Genomic DNA, 15493 nt, shown 5'->3' on the forward strand with positions numbered 1-15493 from the left:
TGGTGCTGGGTTTCCAAGCTTTCAAAATGGCTATTTTCTCTAATGGGCGGTAAAAATGTGACCCGCTGAGAGGCGTGTGCAGAGAGTCTGGTCTTTTTTTTTTTTTTTTTTTTGTCTTTTGTCTGTTTAGGGCTGCACCTGTGGCATACAGAGGTTCCCAGACTAGGGCTTGAATTGAAACTCCAGCTGCCAGCCTACGCCACAGCCACAGCAACTCAGGATCCGAGCTGAGTCTGCGACCTACACCACAGCTCCTGGCAATGCCAGATTCTGAACCTACTGATCGAGGCCAGGAATCGAACCCGCATCCTCATGGATACTAGTCGGGTTCATTAACCACTGAGCCATGACGAGAACTGCCCTGTCTGGTTTTTCTGATGAGAAAGATACTTGTCTGGTTTTCCCCTTTTCTCATCCTGCACGGCTCCCATTTTGCTAATGGAGAAGACCTAGCTAGTTGAAGCGACCTGCCAGAAATTCAGAAATTCATTGGAGGACTGGAGGGTAGAATCCCATCCTCTCCCACCCGGTCCCCACTCTCCCATCCATGCCTCTAAGTCGGCCCCAGTGGGCATCCTGGGATCTCTCGAGGTCCGGCTGCTCTCTGTTGTGGCCTTAGAGAGGACCGTGAGGCTCGTGCATCTTGCCGCCTCTGGCGCTGCAGGTGGTGTGAGTGGCAGGGTTCCTTAGAGTGTCATGAAATACTTAAACCAACTGGCCCACTGTCCAATGCGACCCTAGGGGGCCGACCCGGCTGCTTGTACGCCCGGATCCACCAGATGCAGTGGTCCCTCCTGGCTTGTTGCTTCCTACCCTCACGGTTTGGGAGTCAGACCCCCATGCTGGAATTGCATCCGGGGCCTCTGAAATAAGGCTCTGCCCATTGAGAGGGAGCTGCGGTCCCTCCCTGCTCTATTTGCAGGTTTGGCCAGTTGGCGCAGAGGATATGGTGTAACTCTCAGGGAGAGAATGGATTTGTCAAGAGCTGCATTCATTAGAAGGTTCTAAACCCTGCAGGGTTTAACAGGACGGTTACAAGTTTCTGTGGTTGTCTGCTGGCATGTGACTCACACATGCTCATGCCCATGGGGCAGACACTCGGGCATATGCCTCCCTGCATCCTGACTGCTGGTCTATCCTGGGTCCCTGTAACCCAGGGCTTAGCACGATCCACCTGGTCACTAACTGTGTGTAAGTAGACATTTGTAGAGATGGGAAGGTCTCCACCGCTCAGCTCCCCGGTTCCCCTGCAGGGCTGTGCCCTTGTTGCATCACCTCCCCGATCTGGGGCCGTGCAGCTCCAGCCCTTGCAGAGGCCGCCTGATGGTTTCCTCCTGCGTTTGTCTAACCCGCCTGCTTGGGGCTCCTCTGGGCTCAGCCTCATCTGTATCCATGACCTATAGATGCAGTGTTGTGCTGAGAGGGAACCGCTCTGGAAAAGGATCCTCTGCAGGTTCCGTACAGCAGGTCTGAGAGCCAGCCAGGGGTATGGCTCAGGAGCCTGGCTCTCAGATTGGACCTGAGCCAACTGGGCCATGTGGGCATCCTGGGGGCATTTTCAGTTTTTCCCTCTAGGGCAGTGGCAGGCACAGGTGTTCAGGTTTGGGCCAGACATGTGACTTGGAGAGGAATTTGCCCTGGAGGTCAGGGCCTAGGAGGCAGCTAGTGACGTCCCACAGCCCTCAAGGGAGGCCCTGCCCGTATCTCCTGACGCAAGCTGGCCTCCTGATGGGCCACAGATGAGGTCACCAGGGGCGGATGAGTCCTGGGTTTGCACTGGGGAGAGGGATCGAAAACCCAGGGCAGAAGAAGCACCCAGATGATGGGGAGCAAGAGGTGTAATAAGAACAGTAGGATTCGGTTTGAGGCCACCTGCCTGGGATGAGCAGCATCACAACTCATGGATTCAGATCTTTCTCTGCCCATCACACCCTGTGCAGCCCCTTTGTGTCCGGGTTTCCTCTGCTGCAGGTGGCGGTGACCACGGGTGCCATTTACTCCATCAGGGTCCCTGTAGTTCTTGGTTCTCTTTTGTGATTGTTGGGAGATTCCGTGACAATAAAAGTCTATCATTGGAGTTCCTAATTGTGACTCAGTGGTAACAAGCCCGACTAGTATCCGTGGGGACACGGGTTCGATCCCTGGCCTTGCTCAGTAGGTTAAGGATCTGGTGTTGCCGTGAGCTGTGGTGTAGGTTGCCGTAGCTGTGGCTCGGATCCTGCATTGCTGTGGCTGTGACATAGGCCGGCAGCTGCAGCCCTGATTTGACCCATAGCCTGGGAACTTCCATATGCCACAGGTGCAAAAACCAAAAAAAAAAAAAAAAAAAAAAAAAAAAAAAATTCTAAGGTCACTAAGTAAGAATGCCAAATTTTATTTCAGTTTTAATGTCATGTCTTTAAAGAGTCTTAGGTGAAAATGATGGCTAGCCATAGGGCTGATGTTCGGCTGACTATCCAAAATCTCTGATCAGGGTCACTTTTCCGTGCCAGAATTCTGTGTGAGTTCTTTTCAATGTGTGAGATGTGTAGACGAGACCACAGGACGTAAGGTGGCAGCCGGATTGTAGGCTTGTGGGTTTCGTCACGCATGAAGATCTATTCAGCACGAATAGCTAGGTGATGGCTCCTGATGGTTCATTACCAGATAACTTCATTTACTTGTGGGTGCCCTGTGATGCTCGCTGGCCAGGAATTGGAAATTAAAGTTTCCAATTTGGTTTGCTCCTGGGACTGATACACAGGTTTTTCTCCAGGCCACTTCTCTAAAGCTGCTGTGCAAACCTCACATGATGGCACAGTCTGATGTGTTTGGTGCCTTATTTCCTCCCCTCGCTTCTAAAATGTGTTCCGCTGGGGTTCTATTCACATCCCGCCCCTGGAACCGCTCTTGTCAAGGTCATCCATGACCTCAAGCCACTGGACCCAAGGTCACTTCTCCATGCTCAGCTGACCTGACCCATCCGCAGTATTTGACCCAGCCGGCCACCTTCTACCCACCTTCCTCTGGCCTCTGGGACACCACCCACTGCTCGTTCTGCTCTTCTCCCTCTTCTGCCGTTCTTCATCATCCCCTTGACCTCTAAACGTTGGCGACCTCAGCCCAGACATCGGGCCTCTTCTCTACCTGCCCGTTTCTTTGGCAGTTGCCTCTGTAATGTAATGACTTTAAACTCGGGTCTTCTCTGCTCACTCCCGAATTTCTGTCTTCAGCCCGGGCTAGCCTGTAAACTCCAAACTTTTATATCCAGCTGCTCACCCTACATTCCCACGCGGACACCTAGATGGACACCCGTGGGAATTCTTGGTTCCCTGCCAGCCCGCCCTTCCCACGTCTTCCCCAGTTCAGGAAAGAGAATTACCATTTACTCAGTCGCTCAGGCCACGTTCTCATTTTCCCTCACCCTGCATCCAATCCAACAGTAAGTCTTACTGGCTCTGCCTTTGACATATGAGTGGAATCAGGGAGTTCCTGTAGTGGCTCAGCGGTAATGAACCCAAATAGTATCCATGAGAACACATGTTTGATCCTTGGCCTCGCTCGGTGGGCTAAGGATCCGGTGTGGCTATGGCTGTGGTGTAAGCCGACAGCTGTTTACAGCTCCAATTTGATCCCTCGTCTGGGAACTTCCATATGCTGTGGGTAGAGCCCTAAAACTGTGTGTGTATGTGTGTGTGTACATATATGTATATGGAATCAGCCGCTTCTCGTTACTTCTTCCACTACCTCCATGGTAACAGCCACCATCCACCCTTTCCTGGACCATTACAATAGGTCCCCTACTCTGTTCCCCAGGCAGTTGGCAGAGTGAGCCGTCTACACTGGAAACCAGATCCTTCTTCGCACAGGGCTTTCCATCTCCTAATGGTTTCCTTCAAAGTCCAAAGGTCTTAGCCTGGCCCACAAGCCCCTGACTGATGGGGCCACCCCGGTCCTTTCTAACCTCCTCTCCCAGGAGTCTCCCCTTGCTCTGCCCCCGCCCCCCGCCCCAGCTCCCTGCCATGACTACTTTCCTGTTCTTCCTGGGACATGTCGCATGCACTTCCCTCCAGGTCTTTGCACAGCAGGAGTGTTCTTCCAGCTGAAACATCAGCCCCACTTCCTTAGGTCTCCGCTCAGATGTCACCCTTCTCTTGCCAGCCTAGCTCAAGTAGCCCTCCCACCCACCCCCGCAGATGCTTCTTCCTACCTCGATTTATTTTTCTCTTTCCTTCCTTCCTTCCTTCCTTTCTTTCTTTGGCCATACTCGCCACACATGGGAGTTTCCAGGCTAGGTATCGCAGAGCCACAGCTGCCAGCCTCCACCACAGCATCAGCAACAGAGGATCTGGGTGGCATCTGTGACCTACACCACAGCTCACAGCCATGCCAGATCCTTAACCCACTGAGCGAGGCCAGGGATCGAACCTGCCTCCTCATGGATACTGGTCGATTCATTACCACTGAGACACGATGGGAACTCTTACATTTATTTCTTAGAAATTCATGTGTGAGTTTATATTTGTCTCTGGGCTCTGGGTGTAAGCTCCAGGAGGGCAGTAACTTTGGTTGACTGCTTGCGCAGCGTCTGGACAGGGCCTGCCCGAGGTTGAGGTTCAGTGAACACTTGTTCATCAGGTGACGAAAGGAACGTCAGGGCCCGAGTGGCTGGACTCAGCAAGGCAAGGGAGCGATGAGCGAGGGGGTTTGCTTGCTCAGTGCAGTGCTGCCCTGGAGCATGAGGAAAATCACCTTTGTTCTTTGGGGAGGAGAAGTGGGCTTCCAGGCCTCCTGCTTCTGGACGTCTCCCTGTGGTTATCTCAGGAGGATACGCCTGGAAGCCAGGCTAGGGGGATTCAATTTTTGACATGCTAGGAGGGATAAAAAAGGTGAATCGTTGCCCCCTTTCGCCTCTAATCGGGTCCCGTCTTCTTCTTGTTCAGCTGCTGTATCAGGAGTGGGCGCGCTACGGAGTGTTTTACAAGTTTCAACCTATTGACCTCATCAGGTAAGATGTGGTGGGGGGAACTCCTGGGAGGACCCCCCAAGACCTCTGTCACCCTCTTGGCCCCTGGAAGTCTGTTGGCCATGCAGAGGCCTTGGCTGTCGGGGGCCACATCTGGTGCTGGAAGCAGCTCCCGGACAGGGAGGGAGGTGGCGGCTATGGGGCAGTGGGGGACGTGGGCGCACGCACATTAACTTGCATCCTGACATCTTCAGCCCTGAGGCTCTCCTTGCCAGCTCTGCGAGGGTAGGGAGATTCGAGTCATCTCTTTTATTACGGTGCCTCAGATTTGCCTAGAGAAGGATCTGGGTGGTGAAGGTCCTCGGGTCTTGCCCTGACAGCCACCATGTTTTTTTTTTTTTTTTTTTTTTTTAATTTCAAATTAAATTTTTGTTTTGTTTCGTTTTGCTTTTTAGGGCCATACCTGCGGCATCTGGAGGTTCCCAGGCTAGGGTCGAATCAGAGCAGTAGCTGCCGGCCTGCACCATGGCCACAGCCACGCCAGATCTGAGCCGCGTCTGCGACCTACACCACAGCTCACGGCAACACCGGCTCCTTAACCCACTGAGCGAGGCCAGGGATCGGACCTGTGTCCTCATGGATGCTAGTCAGATCGTTTCCTCTGAGCCACGATGGGAAGTCCTGTTTTTGCTTTTGTTTTAAATCAACCCACTTTTTAAATTTCAGTTTCTGAGAGTCAGGAATCCGTTCATGAATTAGTTTGGTACTTTGCTTCCAGGTCTGTGATATTTCTGCAGTCAGAGTAGCAGCCAGAGTTAGGAGGTCTGCGAAGGCGTGGCTGGAGAAAGGTCAGGGCCCACCTCACGTGTTGTTGTTAGTAGGAGTCAGTTCTGCCTGGTCTTCCAGAGGCTCAATTTTTTTGGGCTGGTCATCAGCCAGAGGTCCCCTCCGCCCTAGCTGACTTTTTGGACAGAGGTGGATTTCAGTTCCTTACCACACAGGCCTTTCCACTATGGCTGTTTGCTTCTTCAAAGCACGCGAAACAGAAAGGCAGTGAAGTGAGTCTGCTGGCGAGAGAGAAGTTCCAGGTTATGTAAATCAATGATGGGAGTAATAGGACACCACCTAGGTCATAGTCCGTTGGGGAGAATAAGTCACAGGTCCCACCGGTGCTCGGAGGGGATGGTGTCAGGTCATCGATCCAGGCAGCCCCAGTGCTGACCAAGAGAAGGGAAGACCCGGCAGGTCCCAAAAGGAATGAGCCGGCTGGTCCGAGAGGAAAGGCGGGCCTTTTGGGGCTTCTCCAAAAACTGGAAGGGAGAGGAGACTGGGTCCTGAAGTCCTTCCCTTCACTGCTGCCCCTAACCTGATGCCCTGTGGCCTTGGGAATTTCTCCAGCTTCTACAGAACGTGGTTCGAAGCTTCTTGAAAGAATTTACTAGAACGCTGTCGGTCTGGCTAGCCTTAAATTGGTTTGGGGGCTCCACAAACTCAGTGGGCTGTTAGACCCTTACCTCTTCCCCAGCTGGGGTGCTGGGCAGCAGCCCCGTGCAGTGGGTGAGCTCTGGGAGGACAGTCTGGAGGCTGGGGTCTTGGCTGGTCCCTCCTGGGGGCACGTCACCCCCCCCCTTTGATCTGAAGGATCGCGGTTGTCTGAACCGGGGAGGCAGAGCCGAGGGCTCTGGGAGGAGGTTGGGTAGCCACGCTCATTTGGAAATGATGGGGACTCCGGGCCCCGTGACTGACATAGTGGCCTCCCCGCCACTCGGTCACTTGTGGCTCATTCGAACGCGCTAATTAATCAGCCAGCAAACTCCGAGAGTGTTCCTGGCCGCTCGCCTTGGGCTGGGACTGCGGGAGGGGCAGCAGCCAGAAGGACTGCGTCCAGAGGGAGGAATTCCAGCTTCTTCTTGGAAGAAGACGGCAGGCGGGGAGTCGCGACTTGGGCGGCTTCCCCTCCCACGCAGAGATGGGACATGTGACGGTCCTCTCAAGGACCTGGGAGCTTGGTGGGATGTCTCTCGACAGCAGGTGTTTGTTCCAGCAAAAGACCCTTAACCGAGGCGCTGGGGTCGGGGAGCAAGGCCCCAGGGGCCGGTGCCCGAGGCTCCTTACCCAGCACCTCCTGTCCCCTGGCTGGCTTTTGGGAGGCATGGCCACCTAGCCTGTTCTCCGGGCCACACCAAGGCCTCTTCCTCCGGGCTTGGCGGGCCTTGATCTTCCTTGCTGCCTCCCCAGTGGCCACCCACTTGGTCTCCTGTTTTCTCCAATGACTCATTTGACTTTTAAAAGCATGATTAAAAAGATAAACATTCTTCCTGCAGGAGAGCCCCGTGCTTTCCCTGAGACTCCAGGTGACAGGGGGCCAGCTGAGTGGGAGACAGCTCCAGCGTGCCCTCTGTTTGGGCTACCAAGGCAGCCTCCCTGCCCGGGAAGAGTTGCCTTGGGAGCAGTGTCCTGCTCTGGGACCAGGTGGTGTCCCCAAGTCTGTTGAGACAGGGCGAGGTGTGCTGTGGGGTTGGATCTGCCTGCTGCTCCTCACAGCTCAGAAGGCTCCTGGTGGGTGGGGGGTGGGGGGTTCCCAGGGCCCCTGCGTGGGGCCAGTGGCTTGGATGTGGGGCCAGGATGTGCCTGAAGCTTGGGCATCTCTCAGATACTGGCTGGAGGTGGGGGAATGGGGTGCGGGATAGCGTGCGGGGTGGGGGTGGGGATTGCTGTCTACCCAGCTGCCTAAGGAACTTGCTCTGCTGGAGAGAGAGGGGGTGATGGTTGTGAGGAGTGGGGAGGGGGACAGGGGCATTAGGGACATAGCTGGGTCAGCAGAGACAGGGCAGCCTGGAGCAGGCACCCAGAGGGCTGGTAGAGCAGAAACTGGGGTGTGGGGTGGGGGAGCAGGTATCCCCACTGTGTCTAAGTCTCCTCCTTCCTCCTCTTCATCACCTGCCCTCCCCCACCCTCCACTCCCCTGTCTGATGCCAACTCCTGTGGGTATGACCTCAGCGCTGTTATTTTCCTCTTGTGCCACTTCTTCTCCATGTTTCCTGCCACTGCCTGTTGTCACCTAGTGGCTCAAGGGGCCCAGCCCGAGGGGGCCCTCCATGCACCGTCACCTGCCACACCTGGATTGTCCTTCCATCACAGCTCGCGCCTGTGAACTGCGCCCTCTCTGTGCCCACGTTGGAACTGCACCCATGTGGTCTGTGCTGAAAGAGCCACAGAGGCAGGGGTGTTGGGTACAAGTTGAAGGTGACTCCTATAAGCCCGGCAGAGGTGTTTCCTGTTTCCTGGGGCCCCAGCTCCTCCTCCTCCTCAGCACTGCGCTCCGTTCCTTTCCCCATGCTTATCCTTTGGAACTTTCTAAAGCACTGAGCAGCGGGGTGGGAGATCTGGTTGCCTGGAAAGCCAAGACGAGCTGTCTTTCCGCTTCTGCAGCCTTTCAAGCCTAAACTTGGGATTTGGGATTCAAGGCTCCTTTCCCACGGGTTGAAAGCAGATGGGGGGAGGGGGCGAAGGCATGAGGCCCCTGCCCGCCCCCTCGCCCCTCCCCCTCTAGCTGTACAGGCATCCGTGCCCAGCAGGCTGTACTGTGAGCCTGCTGATGGGGCTCTCCCAGCCCAGCAGTGCTTTCCACCCTAGATCCTACCTTTGCTCTAGAAATCCCGGGGCCTGCAGGCTTGAGCAGTGTGTGAGTGTGTGTGTGTGTGTGTGTGTGTGTGTGTGTCTCTGTGTATGTGTCTCTGTGTGTGTCTGTGTTAGTTAGTTGCCTGGGAAGTTCCCCAGCAGGTATCCAGCAGGGACCCCTCTGGCAGCAGGTTCTCCTGGGACCTCCTAGCCAGCAGCCCCTGGGCCCCTGGCAGAAGTGAGGTTTTGCAATTGAGATGTGGGGGACATGGTGTCTTAACTGGAGGGAAATGGCTCTTCTGGTCCCTTGAGGCCACATGAGCGTCCCGGTAGACGGAGGAGAAGATTTCCGTGTGCACTGCTCTGGGTTCACCCTGTGACATCCCAGGAGGGAAACGGCCTTTATGTTCTGGGGAACCCGGGGGGGCCTGGCCTTTTGGATTTGTACTGGGGTGATCCCAGGTTAATCAGGGGCCTGCCTTGTCTTTTCACTGAAATGAATATCTGCTCACAGGCTGATTTCCTTAGCTGGGAGGTTTTAATAGGGATGAGACAAAACATCAGGCTTTGTACATCTGACTTAGATTTAGCTACTGAGTATACTTTGCTGAAGCTGATACACACAACCTTCTTTTGAAGCATCTGCTGCTGCTGCCTGCCTGATGGCGTGTGGAGGAGAGGGGTCCAGAAGTCTGCCAGGCTCAGGGCATGTGTAGCTGATGACTTTGGGGACTGCACGGGAAGGGTACCCGCACAGCATCCACTGTGCCACACTGGAATTCCGGTCTGGAGAGGGGTCAGTGGCTCGTCCTCATTCCCTTCTCTTTCAGCCTCCCATTTCACAGGGGAGGCTGCCGGAAAATCAGGCCCTGGGCCGGAAACCCATCCCTGTGGCGGTTCTGGAGTCCTCTCAGAAACGTCCTGCTTCCATGATGTGAGAGCAGTAACTGTGGTTGTAGCATCTCAAGAGCCTTTGGGCACCATCTGTGGACAGCAGGAGTGGCACCGTGCCCCCACCTTGCTACACCACCCTACCACCCTAGACACCAGCCCTCTCCAGCCCCGCCCGTGGAGAGCCCGTGCATCACAAGAACTGGCTTTCCCTCCTCCTCCTCCAGGGCAGGGGTCCTGGTCCTTTCCAGAGCTCTCCAGAATGGCCACCAGAAGGTTGAATGATTTGATCATCCCTCTCCCGTCTCTGAGCCCCACTTCCACCCTCCCGCACTGTGACCCATCCAGATGCTTCCAGGAGGGAGATGGAGGAAGCCACGTTCTTTCTTAGGAGGCCTCGCAGCTAGTGTGGGAGAGGGACCGGAGAGGGAAAAATATTGATGAACCATGATTAATTATTTCCGGAGCCATGCTGCCTCCTTCGTAATCCTTCCCTGGGATCCATAAAGGCAGTTCAGCTCAATGCAAGAGACATTTACAAGTCTCTGTGCCCAGCAGCGTGGGGAGGCCCATCGAGAAATAGGGTGGAGTTCGTGTCCTTAAGGACCCAGCGGTTCTTTAGGGAGACAGACCTGTGATGAAGTGAGGGCTTTTAAGGACTGTAAGTACAAACGTTGAGCAGCAGCGGACAACAGAGGAAGAGTAGGTGCTACTAAGAGAATAAGGGGAGACTTCCTGGAAGAGGTGGCACTGGAGTTAGAAACATTGCTTCCTGAAGGGCTGAGGTTCAAGCTCCTGAATGCGTCTTCATCACCAGCCTGGGCTGCTCCGTGCATGGCTTTGTTGCTGAGTCTGGCATCAATAGCCAGAAGTCACGTTGCCCCGAAGCCAGATCCTTGACTGTTGATCAGGAAGGGTCAGATCAAGACCTCGGCTTGCAGACCTAGCCCATGTCCCTGGCTCTGGCCTATAAGTTAGAAGAGCACCCAGGGTTGGAAGGAGGTTAGGCTGGACCCAAGACAGGAAGCCAAGGAGAGATGATGCATGAGGCTAGCAGATTGGTATCTGTCAGTCTCAGCCTTTGAAGTATTGGATTTGGCTGGAAAACATTTTGTTTGTATTTATTTATTTATTTATTCATTCATTCATTCATTCATTCATTCGTCTTTTTGCCTTTTCTAGGACCGCACCTGCCGCTTACGGAGGTTTCCAGGCTAGGGGTCTAATTGGAGCTGTCGCCACCGGCCTTCACCAGAGCCACAGCAACGTGGGATCCAAGCTGTGTCTGTGACCTACACCACAGCTCATGACAACGCCAGATCCTTAACCCACTGAGTAAGGCCAGGGATTGAACCCGCCACCCTCATGCTTCCTAGTCGGATTTGTTAACCATTGAGCCATGACGGGAACTCCCTGCTGGGAAACATTTTGTAGGCTGGACAGAAGTAATATCTCATGGGGTGGAAGGATATTTTTCTTTTACCTCTGAGGGTGCAGGTGCAGGGTAGACAAGGAAAAGGTAGGCGGCAGGGGCTTGAGGCAGGCAGAGACGTGGATAATGATTTCCGTGCCGTTACATTCCGGCCCATTTTCCGGGTGGGAGCTAAGTCGGGCTGCTTATGAAATGTGGCTGTGAGAGGAGTCTGGCCCACGCTCCTTCCTCCCCCTCCCCCCCATGGAGAGCCTCCCTCCTCCAGCTCTGCACCCTCCAGGTGGAAAGAGTTGGCCCGGGGCTACCCGTGGAGGAGGAGCTGAATGCAGGGCTCCCAGGTCTCGAGACTGCACCCAGAGGCCAATCCCAGTCTTCCGAGGGTGGTCTCCCTGCCCTCCATCACCAAGGGCTGCTGTTTTAGATCAGATTTTCAGTCTTCTTTCCTGTAACATCAGCCATATGGTGGTTGGTGGGTCCCATGGTCCCAGGCGGCTGCACACGCTCCCCCTGGCTGCCCAGAATAAGCTGGGAGCCGGTGAGCTGTCTGGTTCCTCGGGTCCCTGACTTCCTTGACATCCCTAGGTTACATCCTGAGGTTACATCCTCATCCCCAAGAAGGAGAGAACAAAGCTGTAGATGTCCTGTCTCCTTGGCCTCAGTTATCTAGAACCCCCGGGACCACCCCTGGCATCACAGAGGTGGGAGGAGCTTAGAGGTTGACCAACCCCAGTGCCTGGTCCCCCAACGGGGGATCCACGGCTTCCTCTCCCAGCTGATGGCTTAAGCAAATACCCAGCCTCTGCCCGATTTTCCTTGTAGGGGGGGCTCTTGGCCTGGGTGGCTTCATGTTTGTCTGCTGGACATTTTTTCTGGCCACTAGAGATGGTCTTGGAGCCTGAGCAGGAACTCTGCCAATTCCCTCCCCACCCACCGTGCGCCCCTCCCCGCCTGGTTGAGTCCGCTTCTGCTCCCTGGAGCTCCAGGGTGAAGGAGAGCACCCAGCTGGGGAGGCCAGCCCTTAAATCTTTGAAAATAGCTGGGGTGTCCCTTACAGCTCTCACACGTCTAAGCTTTCTGTCCTGTATACAAATCACACCTGGCCTTGCATGACACACAGGCTCTTCAAACAACCTCATCATGATCATCCCCTTTGGGACGCACGGGCCTGGGAAACTCAGAGCAGGGCCCTCCCGTACGCTCCCCTCACCTGGTGTAGTGAAGCTGACACACACTGGCACCGACCCAATGTCAGACACCAGGGCTGGGCAGGGGTGGGGGTGGAGATGAGTTGGGCAGGACCCCATCCTCAAGGAGCTTAAGGTCAAAGTCACATTTCTGAGCTCGTAGATGATTTGTTGGCTTTTCTGGGACGTGGAGGGAAAAATTTTTCCGTGAATAACTGTGAGGCTGTAGAAAGACTGGCCCATAGGAAAGATCGTGGGAGAAGCTGACCCCCAGATAAGACATCTGTGCTGAGGGGCCAGGGGCTGTCTGCTGTGCCTCAGGCAGAGCTGGCTGGGGGTGGCTGTAACTCTTTCTGGAAACATCTGATAGGTAGCAGCACCCAAGACCCCAGAAATTCTCAGAAAACATTTTAGGATCGCGTCACTTAGGGATTTACCAAGTCAGAGCAAAACCTCATGTGTCCAACTCGGGCCGTCTTGCCTAAAGGGAAAGCAGCCAGGCTAGGACTGTTTCAGGGAAAGAAAAGTGACAGGATCTAAGATCTGCAGAGCTGTCCATGTGAAGACAGACTTAAATAAGGGCTCCTGCTCCAGGAAGAAGTGGAGGGGGGGTGGGGTTGGCCCTTACTATTCAAAGATGGATAGGAGTTCCTATCGTGGCACAGTGGTTAACGAATCCGACCAGGAACCATGAGGTTGAGCGTTCGATCCCTGGCCTTGCTCAGTGGGTTAAGGATCCGGCGTTGCCATGAGCTGTGGTGTAGGTCATAGATGTGTCTCAGATCCCATGTTGCTGTGGCTGTGCTATAGGCCAGCGGCTACAGCTCTGATTGGACCCCTAGCCTGGGAACCTCCACATGCTGGGGGAGCAGCCTTAGACAAGGCAAAACAAAGAAACAATCAAAAACAAACAATGATGGCTAGAGTGACTCTCTACGTGTCTATCAGATCCTGAGGCACCTGCCTAGGGACGTTCCTCTAGGCTGGGAACAGTGGGTGAAGAATGAGACGGGCTGTTTTGGCTCCAGCCTTGATTTCAGGTGACGTATATTTGAGCTCCCATCTCCTTTGCCACCAAAGGGGGTCATCACACCTGTCCCCCCAGTCCCACTGTGTTATTTTGAGGGTTACGACGTCGTTGACAAGTAGCGTAGTGATGGACAAAAGTTTGGTTAAGCAAAGTCATTATGTATCCTCTCCCTGGGGAGAGGGGAATTATGCCGTTCCCCTCAACTAGCAGAATTCTGCCTATTTCTTTAGCTCAAGAGTCTGGACAAATACTGCATTATCAGAAGACTTTTTAAAAAATTGTCCATCAGTGTACTGTGATTATGCCCTTGGAGCGTGTGTGTCCTGCCAAGTGGATGTTGTTACCTCCGTGTTACAAGTAGGGACACAGACCTTCTGAAAACCACAAGCTGGCCCACTTGGGATTCAAACCCAGGCCTCTCTGACTGCAGAGACGATGTGTTTTCCCTTGTAGCGCGTGGCTGAAGGTGACTCAGAGCTCTGTCTAGCTGGACATCGGGCGAGCTGGGTTTCTGGCTATCCAGTGTTCATCCTCCTGACTAGCAGTCCCTAAGGGACAGCTGGTGCAGTGTGCGGGGGAGCAAGGCTCACCCAGCAGGTCACCCCTGCTTTGTGATGGGCCATCCTCCTGGACCGCCCTCGTCGTAGCGGAAGTGACATGTCCTTTTCGGGAACTGCTGAGCGGATTAGAGCTGTTTGTTAAGGGGGCTCTTCCCCAGATGCCATGGTTTTGACCTCCTATTTCTCTTGTCCAGAGTCTCCCCCACCCCCGCTTCTTCCACGTCATCAGGTTGTCAGCTGTCACTTCTTGCTTTTGTCAACTGAGCAGCTTCTGCCCCACTCCGATTCAATTCGCTACTCTGTCTCCGTTGCAGGATTAGCAACAGAGCTAATCCTACAGGTAGTGTTGTGTTTCGGGTAAGCCTCTTCCAGGCCCGGGAGCCTGTCTCCTGGCAGGTGTGGATGTTATGGAGGCACTGCCTTTGTCTTCTTGGTGTTTCCCAGTGAGAGTGAGATGGGGCCTGATGAGTTTGATACGGCAGGTGCCTTTGCCCCGAAGAGCTGCGTTTTGTTCTTCTTGCTTGTTTGGGAAGGTCGTGAGAAAGCCAGGCCATCAAAGATTTTTCTCAAGACAGAGCTCAGCGTTTGTTGATACAGAGTCAGTCCATATATCAAGGAACTGGACACAGAGCTTTGTCCTGGGTGTGGTATCAAAGCTGAAAGAAGGGGGACAGCAGGAAGCCTGCAGCGTAACGATGGGACCCAAGGTGCTCGCAGCGGACCTGATGGAGGCCCCAGAGGGAAAGCGGTACCCAGCAGGGAGCTGTGTGTAGTGGTGCTCGGGGGCAGGGTGGTGGGCCAAAGGTTCTGAAGAGGTTTGTAACTCGCTTCAGTGTGGCCGATGAGAGAAAAATGAGACTTGTGAGACAGGAGAGTCTTGAGAGGAAAGCAGAGATCTGAAGGAAAGAGGAAATATGGTTGGGAGATTGACAAGCTTCAGATTAAAGCATCCTTGGTCGGGTGATGCAGATGGAAGGGGAGGCTCAAGAATGGATGGAGGCTGAAGACGGCAGAGAAGGAAGCCCTGGGGCTCTGGGAAGGAATCGGAGCTGATATCTGACACAGAGCAGGGACCAAGGCCTGGACCAAAGGAGCCTGAAGACTGGGAGCAAAAGGAGACGCTGTCAGATGGTTTCTCTGGGGTCTAGGCAGGTGGCAGAACCGAGCCTGTAAGGATTCAGACCTGTGCATTCCTAGCCCCGAGGCGCGAGTGGGAGCCAGTGTCTCCCTCACGCTCTGCTGGGAAACTTTGAGCAAGTGTTTCAATCCTTTGGACCTGGAGCACTTCCTCTCCCTGAGAGAGGGGAAGAGGCGGGGGGGCCTTCGGGTCTCCTCCAGAGACCCTCTAGGTTGCCATGGCCGGTGCCATCCATCTATGGGAGTCCAGGGCCTCAGGCAGATCCCAGGGACTGATCTGGCTCTAGAAGGAAAGAGGGGACCAGCCTGGGGGCGAGTCACCGTGACACGGCTCAAGCGTTTGATCCCTTGAGCCACCGTTTCACCAGTTTCTCTGGAACCCCCAGAGCACCCCATTCCCGCTACTGATATTCCCCCGAGTGAGGTTCTCCACCCACGCCACATGGGCATGTCACCAACATAAACAGAAAACGTCTCAACACACCGAAGAGCATCGGCGGGACACACGACCGCGAGGGAGCTCCCATCTAATCAGCCGGACACGCCCAGGCGCTTCGTGCGGGCACGTGCCTCTGTTTGGGGAATGGAAAACCACAGCATTTCGTGAGGCTTGACGTCCCAGGCACACGGCAAGAAGAACAAAACAGAGCAAGAGCTTCGAGAGCCCCGCCTGGGAGACCGCTGCCTTCCAGT

General features: G+C 54.7%; 1 protein-coding gene across 1 annotated transcript in view; it reads left to right on the forward strand.

The window, feature by feature from the left end:
- Positions 1 to 15493, forward strand: part of ANO2 (anoctamin 2) — a 342407-nt gene that overhangs the window by 122092 nt on the left and 204822 nt on the right. The window contains 1 exon segment of the mRNA XM_021092435.1: positions 4923 to 4987. Within this exon segment, the coding sequence (XP_020948094.1) occupies positions 4923 to 4987 (65 nt within the window).

This window comes from Sus scrofa, chromosome 5 (assembly GCF_000003025.6).
Source record: "Sus scrofa isolate TJ Tabasco breed Duroc chromosome 5, Sscrofa11.1, whole genome shotgun sequence".
NCBI classification, from domain to species: Eukaryota; Metazoa; Chordata; class Mammalia; order Artiodactyla; family Suidae; genus Sus; species Sus scrofa.